Genomic DNA, 18,866 nt, shown 5'->3' with positions numbered 1-18,866 from the left:
GTGCATTTACACCAGACACCAGATAGTTGGACGATTGAACATTTTGAGTGTATTTGCTTCATTCGCGTGTGAAATTAAATGGTAAATGGACTGCATTTATATAGCGCTTTCAACAGACCCATGGCCATCCAAAGCACTTTACAAAGTGCCTCACATTCACCCATTCACAGAACTCATTCATACACCGACGGCGGAAATTAACTTCACAACAGACAGCGTCTATTTAAAAATGTGTATCGCCTATTTTTGGAGACTAGCTCCATGCGATCAGTGGGAGCTCAGTGATCATGTATCCGCCTAGAGCACTCTCAACTCGGCTAGTCCTTTGACATTTGCTGCTGGCTCTTTAGTGGTTCAAGATAAAATATAATTAGTTTGGGGTAAATCTAATCTTTGGTCTTTATTAAAGAGTAACTAAACCCTTAACCAACTTTTTTTAGTTAATGATCTGTAAGAATGGGGCTTTATTAGTGCTGTTCATTGATTAGAGTAACTTTTTTGACATTTGAGTATAAAGTGTTTTAATTCTACAATATACGGTGTAAAAACGAGTGCTACCCTCTTCAGGTTGAACGGTGGCTACTGCAGTAGATTTTTCCTATTGGATGTTGCGGTGGCAAGTGACATAAGCGGTGGCAGGTGACGTAAGCAGTTTCCAGCTCACCACGCCCCTTGGTACGAGCTACCACGCCCTTGGCAGTATAAAACCATCTTGTTCTGTCAAAATTACTGTAGTGAGTCAGGAGTTGGAATTGTGAGTATTGAAAACGACCAGGATAGACAGTTATAGCATCTATTTAGCATAGCATTTATATAATTATTTAGATTATTTCGTGTAGCCTATGTACTTAATTAGCATAGTTGTTAGTGTAACATTAGTATTGTTAGAAGAATAGTTAGTTAGTAGCATAGTATTGCATCAGTTAGAATAGCTTCAAGCTGGCGTAGATTTATCTGTATTTAGTACAGTGGTCAGGATGGTACGTATGTGTAGTGTTGGTGGTTGCTACAGCACTGCAGGACTACATAGGTTTCAAGCAGACTTTAAAATTAGGCGCCAGTGGTTGCATGCACTTGGCCTGAAAGACCGCGAGTTCCCGCCTAGAGCTGGAGTGTGCAAACTGCATTTTATGCGGGATTGCTTCTCCAACGCAATGTCACCTTTATTTATATAGCGCTTTAAACAAAATACATTGCGTCAAAGCAACTGAACAACATTCATTAGGAAAACAGTGTCAATAATGCAAAAATGATAGTTAAAGGCAGTTCATCATTGGATTCAGTTATGTCATCTCTGTTCAGTTAAATAGTGTCTGTGCATTTATTTGCAATCAAGTCAACGATATCGCTGTAGATGAAGTGTCCCCAACTAAGCAAGCCAGAGGCAACAGCGGCAAGGAACCGAAACTCCATCGGTGACAGAATGGAGAAAAAAACCTTGGGAGAAACCAGGCTCAGTTGGGGGGCCAGTTCTCCTCTGACCAGACGAAACCAGTAGTTCAATTCCAGGCTGCAGCAAAGTCAGATTGTGCAGAAGAATCATCTGCTTCCTGTGGTCTTGTCCTGGTGCTCCTCTGAGACAAGGTCTTTACAGGGGATCTGTATCTGGGGCTCTAGTTGTCCTGGTCTCCGCTGTCTTTCAGGGATGTAGAGGTCCTTTCTAGGTGCTGATCCACCATCTGGTCTGGATATGTACTGGATCCGGGTGACTGCAGTGACCCTCTGATCTGGACACAGACTGGATCTGGTGGCCATGGTGACCTCGGAACAAGAGAGAAACAGACAAATATTAGCGTAGATGCCATTCTTCTAATGATGTAGCAAGTACATAGGTTGTTATGGGAAGTGTTTCCGGTTCCGGTTTACCTAATTAATGCAGCCTAAAAATCCTTTAACGGATTTGGATAATAAAAGCATATTAGTATGTTATGTGTATGCCAGGTTAAAGAGATGGGTCTTTAATCTAGATTTAAACTGCAAGAGTGTGTCTGCCTCCCGAACAATGTTAGGTAGGTTATTCCAGAGTTTGGGCGCCAAATAGGAAAAGGATCTGCCGCCTGCAGTTGATTTTGATATTCTAGGTATTATCAAATTGCCTGAGTTTTGAGAACGTAGCGGACGTAGAGGATTATAATGTAAAAGGAGCTCATTCAAATACTGAGGTGCTAAACCATTCAGGGCTTTATAAGTAATAAGCAATATTTTAAAATCTACGCGATGCTTGATAGGGAGCCAGTGCAGTGTTGACAGGACCGGGCTAATATGGTCATACTTCCTGGTTCTAGTAAGAACTCTTGCTGCTGCATTTTGGACTAGCTGTAGTTTGTTTACCAAGCGTGCAGAACAACGACCCAATAAAGCATTACAATAATCTAACCTTGCGGTCATAAATGCATGGATTAACATTTCTGCATTTGACATTGAGAGCATAGGCCGTAATTTAGATATATTTTTGAGATAGAAAAATGCAGTTTTACAAATGCTAGAAATGTGGCTTTCTAAGGAAAGATTGCGATCAAGTAGCACACCTAGGTTCCTAACTGATGACAAAGAATTGACAGAGCAACCATCAAGTCTTAGGCAGTGTTCTAGGTTATTACAAGCAAAGTTTTTAGGTCCTATAATTAACACCTCTGTTTTTTCAGAATTTAGCAGTAAGAAATTACTCGTCATCCAGTTTTTATCGACTATGCAATCCATTAGTTTTTCAAATTGGTCTGTTTCACCGGGCTGCGAAGAAATATAGAGCTGAGTATCATCAGCATAACAGTGAAAGCTAACACCATGTTTCCTGATGATATCTCCCAAGGGTAACATATAAAGCGTGAAGAGTAGCGGCCCTAGTACTGAGCCTTGAGGTACTCCATACTGCATTTGTGATCGATAGGATACATCTTCATTCACTGCTACGAACTGATGGCGGTCATATAAGTAAGATTTAAACCATGCTAATGCACTTCCACTGATGCCAACAAAGTATTCAAGTCTATGCAAAAGAATGTTGTGGTCAATTGTGTCAAACGCAGCACTAAGATCCAATAAAACTAATAGAGAGATACACCCACGATCAGATGATAAGAGCAGATCATTTGTAACTCTAAGAAGAGCAGTCTCAGTACTATGATACGGTCTAAATCCTGACTGGAAATCCTCACATATACCATTTTTCTCTAAGAAGGAATATAATTGTGTGGATACCACCTTTTCTAGTATCTTGGACAGAAAAGGGAGATTTGAGATTGGTCTATAATTAACTAGTTCTTTGGGGTCAAGTTGTGGTTTTTTGATGAGAGGCTTAATAACAGCCAGTTTGAAGGTTTTGGGGACATGTCCTAATGACAATGAGGAATTAATAATAGTCAGAAGAGGATCTATGACTTCTGGAAGCACCTCTTTCAGGAGCTTAGATGGTATAGGGTCTAACATACATGTTGTTGGTTTAGATGATTTAACAAGTTTATACAATTCTTCCTCTCCTATAGTAGAGAATGAGTGGAACTGTTCCTCAGGGGGTCTATAGTGCACTGTCTGATGTGATACTGCAGCTGACGGCTGAATGGTTGCAATTTTATCTCTAATAGTATCGATTTTAGAAGTAAAGTAGTTCATAAAGTCATTACTGCTGTGGTGTTGGGAAATGTCAACACTTGTTGAGGCTTTATTTTTTGTTAATTTAGCCACTGTATTGAATAAATACCTGGGGTTATGTTTGTTTTCTTCTAAAAGAGAAGAAAAGTAATCGGATCTTGCAGTTTTTAATGCTTTTCTGTAGGATATGTTACTTTCCCGCCAAGCAATACGAAATACCTCTAGTTTTGTTTTCCTCCAGCTGCGCTCCATTTTTCGGGCTGCTCTCTTTAGGGTGCGAGTATGCTCATTATACCATGGTGTCAAACTCTTTTCCTTAACCTTCCTTAAGCGTAAAGGAGCAACTTTATTTAAAGTGCTAGAAAAGAGAGAGTCCATAGTTTCTGTTACATCATCAAGTTGTTCTGAGGTTTTGGATATGCTAAGGAATTTGGTTACATCAGGAAGATAACTTAAAAAGCAGTCTTTTGTGTTAGAAGTGATGGTTCTTCCATACTTGTAACAAGAAGTAGAATTTACAATTTTGGCTATATGAATTTTGCAAAGAACTAAATAATGATCTGAGATATCATCACTTGGCTGAATAATTTCAACACCATCAACATCAATTCCATGTGACAGTATTAAATCTAGAGTATGATTTCGACAATGAGTAGGTCCTGAAACGTGTTGTCTAACACCAATAGAGTTCAGAATGTCTATAAATGCTGATCCCAATGCATCGTTTTCATTATCAACATGGATATTAAAATCACCAACTATTAAAACTTTATCTGCAGCCAGAACTAACTCGGATGTAAAATCACCAAACTCTTTAATAAAGTCTGTATGGTGCCCTGGTGGCCTGTATACAGTAGCCAGTACAAACATAACAGGGGATTTATCATTAACATTTGTTTCTCTGGATAATGTTATATGAAGTACCATTACTTCAAACGAGTTATACTTGAAGCCTGCCCTCTGAGAAATCCTGAAAACGTTGTTATAAATTGAAGCAACACCTCCACCTTTGCCTTTTAGACGTGGCTCATGTTTATAACAGTAATCTTGGGGGGTGGACTCATTTAAAATAATGTAATCATCAGGTTTTAGCCAGGTTTCTGTCAAACAGAGTACATCTATATTATGATCAGTGATCATATTATTTACAAAAAGTGTTTTCGTAGAAAGGGATCTGATATTCAATAAGCCAAGCTTTATCATTTGTTTATCCATATTGCTTCTGTTTTTTATTTGTTGAACCTCAATTAAATTGTTAATCTTAACTTGGTTTGGACGTTTTTTGTATTTTCTAGTTCGGGGAACAGACACAGTCTCTATAGTGTGATATCTAGGTGAAAGAGTCTCTATGTGCTGAGAATTAATTGACCTCTGTGACGGGAGGCAGCTAGCAGACGGTCGGTTTAGCCAGTCTGTCTGCTTCCTGACCTGGGCCCCAGTTAGTCAAGTATAAACACTAAGACTATTTGCCATATTTCTAGAGAGAAGAGTGGCGCCACCCCAGGAGGGATGAAGACCATCTCTTTTAAACAGGTCAGGTCTGCCCCAAAAGCTCTTCCAATTGTCTATGAAACCTATGTTATTCTGTGGGCACCACTTAGACATCCACCCATTGAGTGATGACAATCTGCTATGCATCTCATCACCACGGTAAGCAGGGAGGGGACCAGAGCATATTACAGTGTCTGACATCGTGCTTGCAAGTTCACACACCTCTTTAATGTTATTTTTAGTGATCTCCGACTGGCGAAGTCGAACATCATTAGCGCCGGCATGAATAACAATCTTACTGTATTTACGTTTAGCATTAGCCAGCACTTTTAAATTTGCCAAGATGTCAGGCGCTCTGGCTCCCGGTAAACATTTGACTATGGTGGCTGGTGTCTCTATATTCACGTTCCGTACAATAGAATCACCAATAACTAGAGCACTTTCATCAGGTTTCTCAGTGGGTGCATCACTGAGTGGGGAGAACCTGTTTAATGTTTTGATCGTAACAGAAGAGCGGTGTTTTGACCCACGACTACACTGCCTCACCGTCACCCAGTTGCCCTGCTGCTGGGGCTCTGTTTCCGGAACCGAAATGGAGGTAGAAATGGAGGTAGAAATGGGCTTTTCCACACAGCTCGTGCTGTAAAGCGACGTGGTGCGGGAGTTAAGACCGCAGTTTGAGCCAACGTCTCGAATTGATATGGCTCAGGCAACAGACACCTCGACATCCTCCACTTCAGGTGAAGGTGGGGGAGAAAAGTCCTCTACTTCAAATGAACGCTCTGTTGCAAAGCTACTTGCATCACTACAATCACTCTCCATTTTAGCGACTCACCCACCTGCTCAGCCCGCCCTCGGTTCGTCCCCTCTATCTCCGCTGTGCTCTGGCCACTTTTCAGCATTTTTCAAATATTGTCAGTGGGTGGAGTCAGGCTCTGACCAGGGGTTTAGTTACCCTTTAAATTAATCTATTGATATGTTATATATACAAGCAAAATCCTTTTTATTCCTGTTTCTGTAAAAGTATGAATAAGTATCATACAGCTCCGCATGTATCCACATACAGCAATGTTGACTTTGTCCTCCATTGTTGTTTCGGATTTTCCCTCCGCTCGCTACGTTGTTATCACGTCACACGTCTGGTGTGAACGCACCATAAAAGCATGCCTGCAGGGTGCTGTGTGTCCACACTTGATGAATTGTATGAGTAGCATGCACATTCTTCAAGGCCACATCTGTATTTAGGGACCAAGCACTGCACTGAGAGGACCCTATTGGAATTGCTTTGTTTCTTATTATTATTCTTCCGCTTCTTCTTCTTCTTCTTCTTCTTCTTCTTCTCCAAAGTGAATAACATATTTGAGGGCCTAAACATGCTCCAAAACTAACAAAACTTTGCACATTTGCAATTTACATCTGATATGAAACAGGAAGTTGCTGTAACTCAGGCAAGCAATATCCGATCTGCCCCAAACTTCACCGGTTTAATAGGTGTTATGTCCTGAATAAACACCCATGCCCAAATTCAGTTATAGTCATAGCACCACTTGCTGGTAACAGGAAGTGACATGGTTAACACTGTTATGGACTCCTAGGAACATATTAAAAAATGTCACCAAGTGTTAAATACACTGACAACATGCTAAAAACCATACTAAAACATGCTAACAGCACTTAGCTAAAACATGCTATAAATGAAGTGAAACAGAACATTACTGTAACTCATGCATACAATGTCCAATCTGCCCCAGACTTCACAAGTATGATTAGAGTCCTGGCCTGAAGACATCTACACACCCATATTAGGATATAGTTATAGCACCACCTTCTGGCAATAGGAAGTGACATGTTGAACACGGGTATGCACTAGTGGGAACATAATTACTTATAATAATAACTTATACTTTGTTTTTATGTGTTGCGTTGTGTATCGTGCTGTGTAAACATAAAACCATGTCTGCATTTGTGATCGAAGAAATGTCAAACAACAAGCGCAACTCTACACTGCTTAAAACTTGCGTTTGAATTATCAGTTGCAAATTTTTTAAATATAAAAAAATAATTTTCAATCTGAGTTAGAAGTGCCAGACTGTCCTTGCAAAATTGGAACTGCCTCACTTTAAAGATCAGCCATTGAACACAGACCCATTGTAGGCTACTCTGCAGGTTCAGGATACAGTCCTACATAAAATGCATCTCACATTGTCACAAACTATGGGCTTGAGTGAGGAACAGCTGGTGGATTTGAAAACAGTGCATCCAGCAGATTTGACAAAGAAGCTGCCGGCAGGCTTGTCAACCACATGTGACGACCCCGGGCTGGTCTTTGCTTCATGAAAGGCGATTCGGTGATCCACAGCAACAAAGTAGTTCCTCTTCAGGAACTCGAGCTGCTTCGAAAACGCTTTGGGGAACTCGCTTAGCGACTCTGAATATCGTGTGTAATCAGTCCAATGGAAGAGCGTGACATCACAGGCGGGGTGACGTAAGCGACCAGGAAGCTATAAAAGCATGTGCCTCGCAGCTGGCGTTAGCTTGGCATCTTCAGCAAGCGCTCTGTGTGTGAATGTCATTTGTTTGTCTTGTGAGTCTTATTTACTGTTGTCTGTCCAGTAGAGCTCCAAGTGATGTCTAAGAGCAAGGCGAAATCTAAGCATGTTAAGGCCGAATCCGGATCGCGTTACAGGTTGTGTGTTTCTCCCTGCCCGCGATATATAACGAGTGGGGATACACACAGCCTGTGCGTGGTCTGCCTGGGTTCGAAGCACGCTGAGTCTGCTCTCGAGGGGGCCGACTGTCCGCACTGTGAGAGAATGTCGGTGCGGCTGCTTCGCTCTTTGAGGAGGGAGCCTTCGACAGAGTTCCCCGCGATGCCGGCCCCGCTTCTGCTGAGGACAGCAGCTGCGCTTGTGGGGTTTGCAAGTGGATTTGGCGGAGGGAATTGAGAGAGGTGAGTCCCTATCTCCTTCCACTTCCACGAGATCCGGCGCCCAACCTCTGGAGTCGGAAGCACGATCTGCGGTTCCTTCAACCCAGGGAGAGGGATCGACACTCCGCCTATCTTCCTCCAAGGAGGTTGACGTGGAATCTGTCGATAGGGATTCGCCACCCCACTCACCGCAGTATGAGGAGCTCTTAGAGGTGGTGACTCTCGCGGTGGCCAAATTAACCATCGATTGGCCCGCCGAGAAAACAACTGAACCGCAGCGAAGCAAGGGCGAGTCAACCACCTCCTAGCCGGGGCCTTCCGTTCTTTCCCGATCTGCATGAAGAGATCGCTAGATCGTGGAAACACCCATTCTCAGCCCGCCTCTACATCCCCTCATCAGATTACTACGGCAACGTAGTGGGGATGGGAGAGCACGGCTACAGAGCGATGCCTCAGGTGGAACAGACGCTCGCAAGCTATCTGTCCCCCGGTGCTGCATTGTCTCTGAAGGTCCCGGCATTGCCCTCCAAGCCGCTTAGAACAACGTCGGCTTTGGTGGGCAAAGGGTATGCGGCAGCAGGTCAGGCTGGTGTGTGTCTGCACACCATGGCGGTGTTACAGGCGAACCAAGCTGACCTGCTTAAAGAGCTAGACGAGGGAGAGAAGATCAAGTCCCATGATATATCTGAACTGAGAAGGACCGCTGATCTTTCCCTCCGCGCCACCAAAGAGACCACATGAGCGATTGGGCGGTCCATGGCAGCATTGGTGGCCGTCGAGAGTCACTTATGGCTGACCCTGTCTAAAATGAAAGAGCGGGACAGGGTTTGCCTTATGGACGCCCCAATTCAGCCTTCTGGCCTGTTCGGCGACGCAGTCAGCACTGTCGACGACAGGTTTTAGGAGGCCCGCAAACAAGCGCCGGCCTTCCATAAGTTCCTCCCTCATCGCTCTCTCGGGGCATCTGGGCGGGAGGTGCCCCAGCTGCACCCTAGCTCCTCGTACCACGAGGCCCAAAAACAGAGCGTCGCCTCTCGTGTTCCAACACTTCGGGAATGAGAGTCTCAGCCGAGCTCTTCTAGGCCCAAACAAGATTTAAGGGCAGTTATTAAAGCCAGGAAGTCCTCGGCCAAGAAGCCCTGATGCTAGTAGCCCAGGGCTTCAGAGGGCGGTGTACACCGCAGTACACAGTGCCCGTCTCGCCTCAGCTTACTCTGGGGGCCGATCTGCCAACCCTGCCAGTGTTCCAGGGCGCAGCGGTCCCCAGCGAGCATCGTTCTCAGTATCTTCCGCCCGTGCGCGTAGTGGGGCTGAGACGCTTGCCGCCCCTGCGGGGGCCTCTTACACCAGAGGTCAGTCTCGAGAGACTGATTCCCTTAGTAGATTATTTAGCAGTGTGGAAACTACTGCCAAATGTATCTCAATGGGTCCTGCACACAGTAGAAAAAGGCTAACGTATTCAGTTCGGCTCTGCACTGTGATGTTCAACGGGGTTACTCCGATGATAGTCGGCCCCAAGCAGGGTCTGGTTATGGAACAGGAAGTGTATACCCTATTAAAGAAGGAGGCCATCGATTTGGTCCCTCCTCAAGACAGGGAATCCAGGTTTTACAGCCGATATTTCTTAGTTCCAAAGAAGGATGGGGGGTTGCGTCCAATCATAGATCTGCGGGTCTAAAAATGCTCACGATCAAGCATGTTGTAGCTCAGATCAGGTCCGAGGACTGGTTTGTCACAATAGATCTCAAAGATGCATACTTCCACATATCCATCCTTCCACAAAACAGGAAGTTTCTAAGGTTCGCTTTCAGGGGCGAAGCTTACCAATATCGAGTACTTACCTTCGGCCTTGCACTCTCACCCCGCACGTTCACAAAATGTGTAGAAGCGGCTCTGGTCCCCCTGCACATGCAGGGCATCCGCATTCTCAACTACATCGACGATTGGCTGATTTTAGCTCAGTCAGAGCAGGTTGTGGCTCGGCATCGAGATGTCGTTCTCGCACATATGGGGGAGCTGGGTTTAAGACTGAATGCCAAGAAGAGAGTTCAGAGAACCACCTATCTAGGCAAAGTATGGGATTCGACCGCGATGCAGGCACGATTGTCCCCTGCTCATATCGAGTCAATCCTCATCTCAGTCGAGAGAGTCAAAGAAGGCCAGTCACTCACTGTGAAACAATTTCAGAGATTGTTGGGTCTGATGGAAGTTGTGTCCAACATGATACCTCTTGGCCTGCTGTACATGAGACCCCTACAGTGGTGGCTCAAGACCAAGGGATTTTCCCAGAGGGGCAATCCACTTCGAACTATCAAGGTCACGCGGCACTGCCTCCGTGCCTTAGACATGTGGAAGAAACCTTGGTTCTTGAATCAGGGCCCGGTGCTGGGAGCTCCTTGTCGCAGTGTAATACTAGCGACGGATGCATCCCTCACTGGTTGGGGTGCGGTCATGATCATGAGTGGGCAAAGAGCAAACTCCTCTTGTTAAGAGCAGTATAAATTCCTGGGAAACTAAATATGGGAGCAGACATACTGTCGAGGCAGGGGCCGAGGCCCGGGGAATGGAAGCTTCACCCCAAGGTGGTGAAGCAGATATGGAGAGTTTTTGGCAGAGCTCAAGTAGACCACTTTGCGACTCAAGAGACATCACAATGTCCCCTTTGGTTCTCTCTAGTTCATCCAGCTCGTCTGGGACTGGACGCTATGGTACAGACCTGGCCGAGACTTCGTCTGTACGCCTTTCCCCCTATTGCTCTGATCCCGGGAGTTCTGGCGAGAGTACGCCAGGACGGGGTCCGTCTGTTAATAGTAGCCCCGTTCTGGCCGGGCCAAGTATAGTTCACAGACCTGGTCTCGCTCCTCGACGGCTCTCCATGGGAGATACCGATCAGGACAGACCTACTCTCAAAGGCGCAGGGCACGATAATTCACCCTCGTCTGGAGTTGTGGAAGCTGTGGGTGTGGCCCCTGAGGGGGCACAACTATTAGCACCCGGTCTCTCAACTGAGGTTGTTGAGACCCTCCTCCAATCCAGAGCTCCCTCAACGAGGAAACTGTACGCCCTGAGGTGGAAACTCTTCACCTCATGGTGCAGAGACCGCCAGCTAGACCCAGCAAACTGCCCAGTTGGTACAGTTCTTGAGTTCCTACAGGCCAGACTCTCTGCAGGGTTGACCCATTTCAGGCTGTTGGAAAGTGTTTTCTCTACTTCCTGTTGGCCTTCTGTAGCAAATAGTAGCTCCGTGTAGCTGTTTTTATTTTATTTTTTCTCTAGAATTTTTATCTTACTATCACTCCCTGTTTTTTAAAGTGGTAAAATATAACTTAATTCACACCATATTTCTGATATTATCAATCAATCTTATCAGATTAACTTTGATCGTTCACTTTTATGCAGTACACCTGCAAAGCGTTAGCACTCGTTAGCTTGTCATTAGCGTTTTCATTGGAACCTATCGCTGTTTTTCTTTTCTCCTCTCCTCTCTCTCCAGTTTTTCACAAGTTCACCAAACAGCCGCAGTAAGAATATTTCATCAAGCACGGTGAGTAATGGCTTCTCCTGTTATTGTTATTTGCACCTCTTGCCACATGTACAGTTTATCTATCTCTGTCGCTGATGAGGGATTCACATGTGATAAATGCAGGGAAATAGTTAGGCTGACAGAGAAGATTTCAGAATTAGAGACACATGTCCAAACTTTAAGTGAGGACAGTAAGAATGTTAGGGCTCTAGATACGGCTTTGGATACGTCTAGCTCAGGGATTCCTGTACATTGTTCGATTCCGGAAACAGAGCCCCTGCAGCAAGGCAACTGGGTGACGGTGAGGCAGCGTAGTCGTGGGTCAAAACACCGCTCTTCTGTTCCGATCAAAACATTAAACAGGTTCTCCCCACTCAGTGATGCACCCACTGAGAAACCTGATGAAAGTGCTCTAGTTATTGGTGATTCTATTGTACGGAACGTGAATATAGAGACACCAGCCACCTTAGTCAAATGTTTACCGGGAGCCAGAGCGCCTGACATCTTGGCAAATTTAAAAGTGCTGGCTAATGCTAAACGTAAATACAGTAAGATTGTTATTCATGCCAGCGCTAATGATGTTCGACTTCGCCAGTCGGAGATCACTAAAAATAACATTAAAGAGGTGTGTGAACTTGCAAGCACGATGTCAGACACTGTAATATGCTCTGGTATATGCTTACCGTGGTGATGAGATGCATAGCAGATTGTCATCACTCAATGGCTGGATGTCTAAGTCGTGCCCACAGAATAACATAGGTTTCATAGACAATTGGACGAGCTTTTGGGGCAGACGTGACCTTTTTAAAAGAGATGTTCTTCATTCCTCCTGGGGTGGCGCCACTCTTCTCTCTAGAAATATGGCAAATAGTCTTAGTGTTTATACTTGACTAACTGGTGCCCAGGTCAGGAAGCAGACAGACTGGCTAAACCGACCGTCTGCTAGCTGCCTCCCGTCACAGAGGTCAGTTAATTCTCAGCACATAGAGACTTTTTCACCTAGATATCACACTATAGAGACTGTGTCTGTTCCCCGAACTAGAAAATACAAGTGATGTCCAAACCAAGTTAAGATTAACAATTTAATTGAGGTTCAACAAATAAAAAACAGAAGCAATATGGATAAACAAATGATAAAGCTTGGCTTATTGAATATCAGATCCCTTTCTACGAAAACACTTTTTGTAAATAATATGATCACTGATCATAATATAGATGTACTCTGTTTGACAGAAACCTGGCTAAATCCTGATGATTACATTATTTTAAATGAGTCCACCCCCCAAGATCACTGTTATAAACATGAGCCGCGTCTAAAAGGCAAAGGTGGAGGTGTTGCTTCAATTTATAACAACGTTTTCAGGATTTCTCAGAGGGCAGGCTTTAAGTATAACTCGTTTGAAGTAATGGTGCTTCATTTAACATTATCCAGAGAAACAAATGTTAATGATAAATCCCCTGTTATGTTTGTACTGGCTACTGTATACAGGCCACCAGGGCACCATACAGACTTTATTAAAAAGTTTGGTGATTTTACATCCGAGTTAGTTCTGGCTGCAGATAAAGTTTTAATAGTTGGTGATTTTAATATCCATGTTGATAATGAAAAAGATGCATTGGGATCAGCATTTATAGACATTCAGAACTCTATTGGTGTTAGACAACACGTTTCAGGACCTACTCATTGTCAAAATCATACTCTAGATGTAATACTGTCACATGGAATTGATGTTGATAGTGTTGAAATTATTCAGGCAAGTGATGATATCTCAGATCATTATTTAGTTCTGTGCAAACTTCATATAGCCAAAATTTGTAAATTCTACTTCTTGTTACAAGTATGGAAGAACCATCACTTCTACCACAAAAGACTGCTTTTTAAGTTATCTTCCTTATATTTCCAAATTCCTTAGCATATCCAAAACCTCAGAACAACTTGATGATGTAACAAAAACTATGGACTCTCTCTTTTCTAGCACTTTAAATAAAGTTGCTCCTTTACGCTTAAGGAAGGTTAAGGAAAACAGTTTGACACCATGGTATAATGAGCATATCCACACCCTAAAGAGAGCAGCCTGAAAAATGGAGCGCAGCTGGAGGAAAACAAAACTAGAGGTATTTCGTATTGCTTGGCGGGAAAGTAACATATCCTACAGAAAAGCATTAAAAACTGCTAGATCCGATTACTTTTCTTCTCTTTTAGAAGAAAACAAACATAACCCCAGGTATTTATTCAATACAGTGGCTAAATTAACGAAAAATAAAGCCTCAACAAGTGTTGACATTTCCCAACACCACAGCAGTAATGACTTTATGAACTACTTTACTTCTAAAATCGATACTATTAGAGATAAAACTGCAACCATTCAGCCGTCAGTTACAGTATCACATCAGACAGTGCACTATAGACACCCTGAGGAACAGTTCCACTCATTCTCTACCATAGGAGAGGAAGAATTCTATAAACTTGTTAAATCATCTAAACCAACAACATGTATGTTATACCCTCTACCATCTAAGCTCCTAAAAGAGGTGCTTCCAGAAGTCATAGATCCTCTTCTGACTATTATTAATTCCTCATTGTCATTAGAATATGTCCCCAAAACCTTCAAACTGGCTGTTATTAAGCCTCTCATCAAAAAACCACAACTTGACCCCAAAGAATTAGTTAATTATAGACCAATCTCGAATCTCCCTTTTCTGTCCAAGATACTAGAAAAGGTGGTATCCTCACAATTATATTCCTTCTTAGAGAAAAATTGTATATGTGAGGATTTCCAGTCAGGATTTAGACCGTATCATAGTACTGAGACTGCTCTCCTTAGAGTTACAAATGATCTGCTCTTATCATCTGATCGTGGGTGTATCTCTCTATTAGTTTTATTGGATCTCAGTGCTGCGTTTGACACAATTGACCACAACATTCTTTTGCATAGACTTGAACACTTTGTTGGCATCAGTGGAAGTGCATTAGCATGGTTTAAATCGTACTTATATGACCACCATCAGTTCGTAGCAGTGAATGAAGATGTATCCTATCGATCACAAGTGCAGTATGGAATACCTCAAGGCTCAGTACTAGGGCCGCTACTCTTCACGCTTTATATGTTACCCTTGGGAGATATCATCAGGTAACATGGTGTTAGCTTTCACTGTTATGCTGATGATACTCAGCTCTATATTTATTCGCGACCCGGTGAAACACACCAATTTGAAAAACTAATGGAATGCATAGTCGATATAAAAAACTGGATGACGAGTAATTTGTTACTGCTAAATTCTGAAAAAAACAGAGGTGTTAATTATAGGACCTAAAAACTCCGCTTGTAATAACCTAGAACACTGTCTAAGACTTGATGGTTGCTCTGTCAATTCTTCGTCATCAGTTAGGAACCTAGGTGTGCTATTTGATCGCAATCTTTCCTTAGAAAGCGACATTTCTAGCATTTGTAAAACTGCATTTTTCCATCTCAAAAATATATCTAAATTACGGCCTAGGCTCTCAACGTCAAATGCAGAAATGTTAATCCATGCATTTATGACCTAAAGGTTAGATTATTGTAATGCTTTATTGGGTGGTTGTTCTGCACGCTTAGTAAACAAACTACAGCTAGTCCAAAATGCAGCAGCAAGAGTTCTTACTAGAACCAGGAAATATGACCATTGTAGCCCGGTCCTGTCAACACTGCACTGGCTCCCTATAAAACATCGTATAGATTTTAAAATATTGCTTATTACTTATAAAGCCCTGAATGGTTTAGCACCTCAGTATTTGAATGAGCTCCTTTTACATTATTATCCTATACGTCCGCTACGTTCTCAAAACTCAGGCAATTTGATAATACCTAGAATATCAAAATCAACTGCGGGCGGCAGATCCTTTTCCTATTTGGCGCCTAAACTCTGGAATAACCTACCTAACATTGTTCAGGAGGCAGACACACTCTTGCAGTTTAAATCTAGATTAAAGACCTCTTTAACCTGGCATAGACATAGAATACTAATATGCTTTTAATATCCAAATCCGTTAAAGGATTAGGCTGCATTAATTAGGTAAACCGGAACCGGAAACACTTCCCATAACACCCTATGTACTTGCTACATTATTAGAAGAATGGCATCTACGCTAATATTTGTCTGTTTCTCTCTTGTTCTGAGGTCACCGTGGCCACCAGATCCAGTCTGTGTCCAGATCAGAGGGTCACTGCAGTCACCCGGATCCAGTACGTTTCCAGACCAGATGGTGGATCAGCACCTAGAAAGGACCTCTACATCCCTGAAAGACAGCGGAGACCAGGACAACTAGAGCCCCAGATACAGATCCCCTGTAAAGACCTTGTCTCAGAGGAGCACCAGGACCAGACCACAGGAAACAGATGATTCTTCTGCACAATCTGACTTTGCTGCAGCCTGGAATTGAACTACTGGTTTCGTCCGGTCAGAGGAGAACTGGCCCCCCAGCTGAGCCTGGTTTCTCCCAAGGTTTTTTTCTCCATTCTGTCACCGATGGAGTTTCGGTTCCTTGCCGCTGTCACCTCTGGCTTGCTTAGTTAGGGTCACTTCATCTACAGCGATATCGTTGACTAGATTGCAAATAAATGCACAGACACTATTTAACTGAACAGAGATGACATAACTGAATTCAATGATGAACTGCCTTTAACTATCATTTTGCATTTTTGACACTGTTTTCCTAATGAATGTTGTTCAGTTGCTTTGACGCAATGTATTTTGTTTAAAGCGCTATATAAATAAAGGTGACTTTGACTTTGACTTTGACGTTGAAGGTCTATGTGGCGGCCATTGCGACCTACCATGCCCTTCTCGATGGTCAGTCTTTGGGAAGACACCCCTTAGTTACACGTTTCCTCTGCGGTGCGCTGAGGCTGAGACCTCCAGTACGGTCCCGTATTCCCCCGTGGGACTTGGTTGTGGTGTTAGAGGCATTGTGCAAACCTCCGTTTGAGCCTATTCAAGATATTTCAGACAGACATCTGATACTTAAAACCGCCTTTCTTTTGGCCATTACCTCTCTGAGGAGAGTAGGAGATCTGCAGGCCCTCTCAGTGGCCCCTACTCTTGATTTTGCACCTGGCATGACCAAAGTGTTCATATACCCTCGAGCGGGATATATTCCCAAGGTTCCCTCTGTCACACCACAACTTGTAGTGCTGCAGAGCCCGACCAAGTGAAGCTAAATTGTATGTGTCCAGTTCGAGCACTGGACGCATACGTCCACAGAGCTGCCCTGCCCTGCCCTGGAGAAAAACAGACCAATTGATTGTATGCTACGGTCCCCCCAAGAGGGGTTCTCCTGCTTCTAAGCAGACTATTAGTTGTTGGAACTAGGGTTACATACATAACCTAGAGACGTTTTGCTTTCACAAAGAAACACACATCATCTCCACAACATGGTGGCTGCGGCAACAACAATACTGCAGCAAGAATCAAAGTTACGCATTCTTTCTTTGCGTATACCAGGGATCCTCAAATCTGGACCCCGAGATCCACTTTCTTGCCGACTTTAGCTCTAATCGTAATCAAACACACCTGAGCATGCTAATCTATGCCAATCAATGTCTTTGGGATCATTTGAAAATAAAAGGCAGATGGCTTTAATCAGGGTTGAAGCTAAAATCTACAGCGCATTGGACCTCCAGGGCAAGATTTGAGGAATCCTGGCGTATACATTTGGGCGGTGTTTTGCAAATCTTCCCACACAGTGACATAGACATTGGGTCTTGTTTAAATGAGGTGTTTTAGGAGGGTGTGGACAAGTCTTAACTTTTATAAAGAATATCTCTTTGGATTTGAGACTTTAGTCTTTGCAACTTTACAGATCTTCTTTATGCACCAAGAACTTGTAACCCTCCAAAGAAAAAAGGAAAAAAATTTAATTGCATCATATGACCCCTTTAAATCATAATGTTTTTTGAGTTCTGTTCATATTTGCTCTTTGTTGACATTGACATTCAGAAATTTTTCTTGTTCTCTGCTATAATGGCTTTCAGCAGAAAAATATGATTGTATACGTGGAGAAGACAGTCATTGAAGATCCAGCCATTGCTAGAGACAGCTTTGTCTCCATCAAAAACAACATTTGCACTTTTAGAGAAGGTGAGGCATTATCCAAAAAGTACTTTATTATACCTGATGTAGTTTCTGTTGGTATGTGTGTATTAGGGATGTAACGATATTATCGATATCGTGATATTGCGACAGCAAAACTGTCTCAAAATTATCATGGTCACATGACAATGTAAAGGTGTTCCGGGCAAAAAGTGTAGATTTTTTTTTATATAGTTAAACTTTTTATACTAACATAAAAGGTCTTTAAAGTTGTGTTTTGGGCCATTTATGCTTTGGCACTGTATCTGTCAAATGAACTAAAACCGAAAGCACAATAAGGCTTCATCAAGTCTGTTTTCGCTGCTCATTTCAAAACACTTCGTTCACACGATCAGTTCGTGATCCAGTTTTCCGTGACTCAGTACGGCATAGGTTACAGTGAATGCAGTGAATTTGTTTATTCCATGTGCTTTGAGTTTAGTGCATGCTATTGCAGTGCCTGTAAAAACTGATTAGGAATTAGAAACCTTAACCAGTTAAGATAAAATTGTGGAAAATTGATGTGCAACCTGTTGACATGTTTCACAGATTATGATGATATTTCCAATTGTGTCGACTTCATCATTTGTTTGGGAGGAGATGGGACTTTGCTGTATGCTTCTTCTCTCTTCCAGGTTTGAAAATAATTTATATACTGATTTAATGACATAATAATTCAAATATAAGTTCACTATCAAAGAAATAGAAATAACATAAAAAAAGTGTGTTGTATTATATTATTATTGTACCCTGTTCACACTCACACTGATTTATTACACTTTATTAGTAGGCTACATTATACATTACATAATTTTTTTTTATAAAAAATAAAAAGCTTGTTTCTGTTCTAGAAAACTTTGAGTCATAAATGAATCACTGACAAACAATTGCGTGCATATTGGCAAGTAGTTGTGTTGACAATGATTTTTGTTTGATCAAGTATGAGTATAACGCAATATAACTAAACACAAAACTACTCAGGCCTATAACTCTTTTTACTAAATATCCCTCTGGATATTTAGTGCTTAATAGCCTTTTCTTTTAGTATATTAAGGCTATATATGGCTCATCTCCAGAGATATGGGGATTTCATTGCGGCTCCATGAATAAATTGTTTTACTGTACACATTTTCTGTGGTGAAGAACCAAGTCTGGGTCAACGTTGCATTCAGCTGAAACATTTAAAGAAGAATATCTGAAAGATAAATCATGTTAAACTAGAATCAA

The 18,866-nt window shown here is 42.6% G+C and overlaps 1 protein-coding gene across 2 annotated transcripts in view; it reads left to right on the top strand.

The window, feature by feature from the left end:
* The window catches only part of nadka (NAD kinase a), a 281,230-nt gene that overhangs the window by 141,630 nt on the left and 120,734 nt on the right, over nt 1-18,866 (top strand). Inside the window, exons 5-6 of one of the 2 annotated variants that reach the window (XM_059503045.1) lie at nt 17,546-17,648; nt 18,189-18,274. In XM_059503045.1, the coding sequence (XP_059359028.1) occupies nt 17,546-17,648; nt 18,189-18,274 (189 nt within the window). Of the gene's footprint in view, nt 1-17,542; nt 17,649-18,188; nt 18,275-18,866 lie in introns of both variants that reach the window. The other variant, XM_059503044.1, reaches the window with a different exon arrangement.

This window comes from Carassius carassius, chromosome 21 (genome assembly GCF_963082965.1).
Source record: "Carassius carassius chromosome 21, fCarCar2.1, whole genome shotgun sequence".
NCBI classification, from domain to species: Eukaryota; Metazoa; Chordata; class Actinopteri; order Cypriniformes; family Cyprinidae; genus Carassius; species Carassius carassius.
The sequence above is the reverse complement of the archived record's forward strand: the minus strand, read 5'-3'. Positions and strand labels throughout refer to the sequence as shown.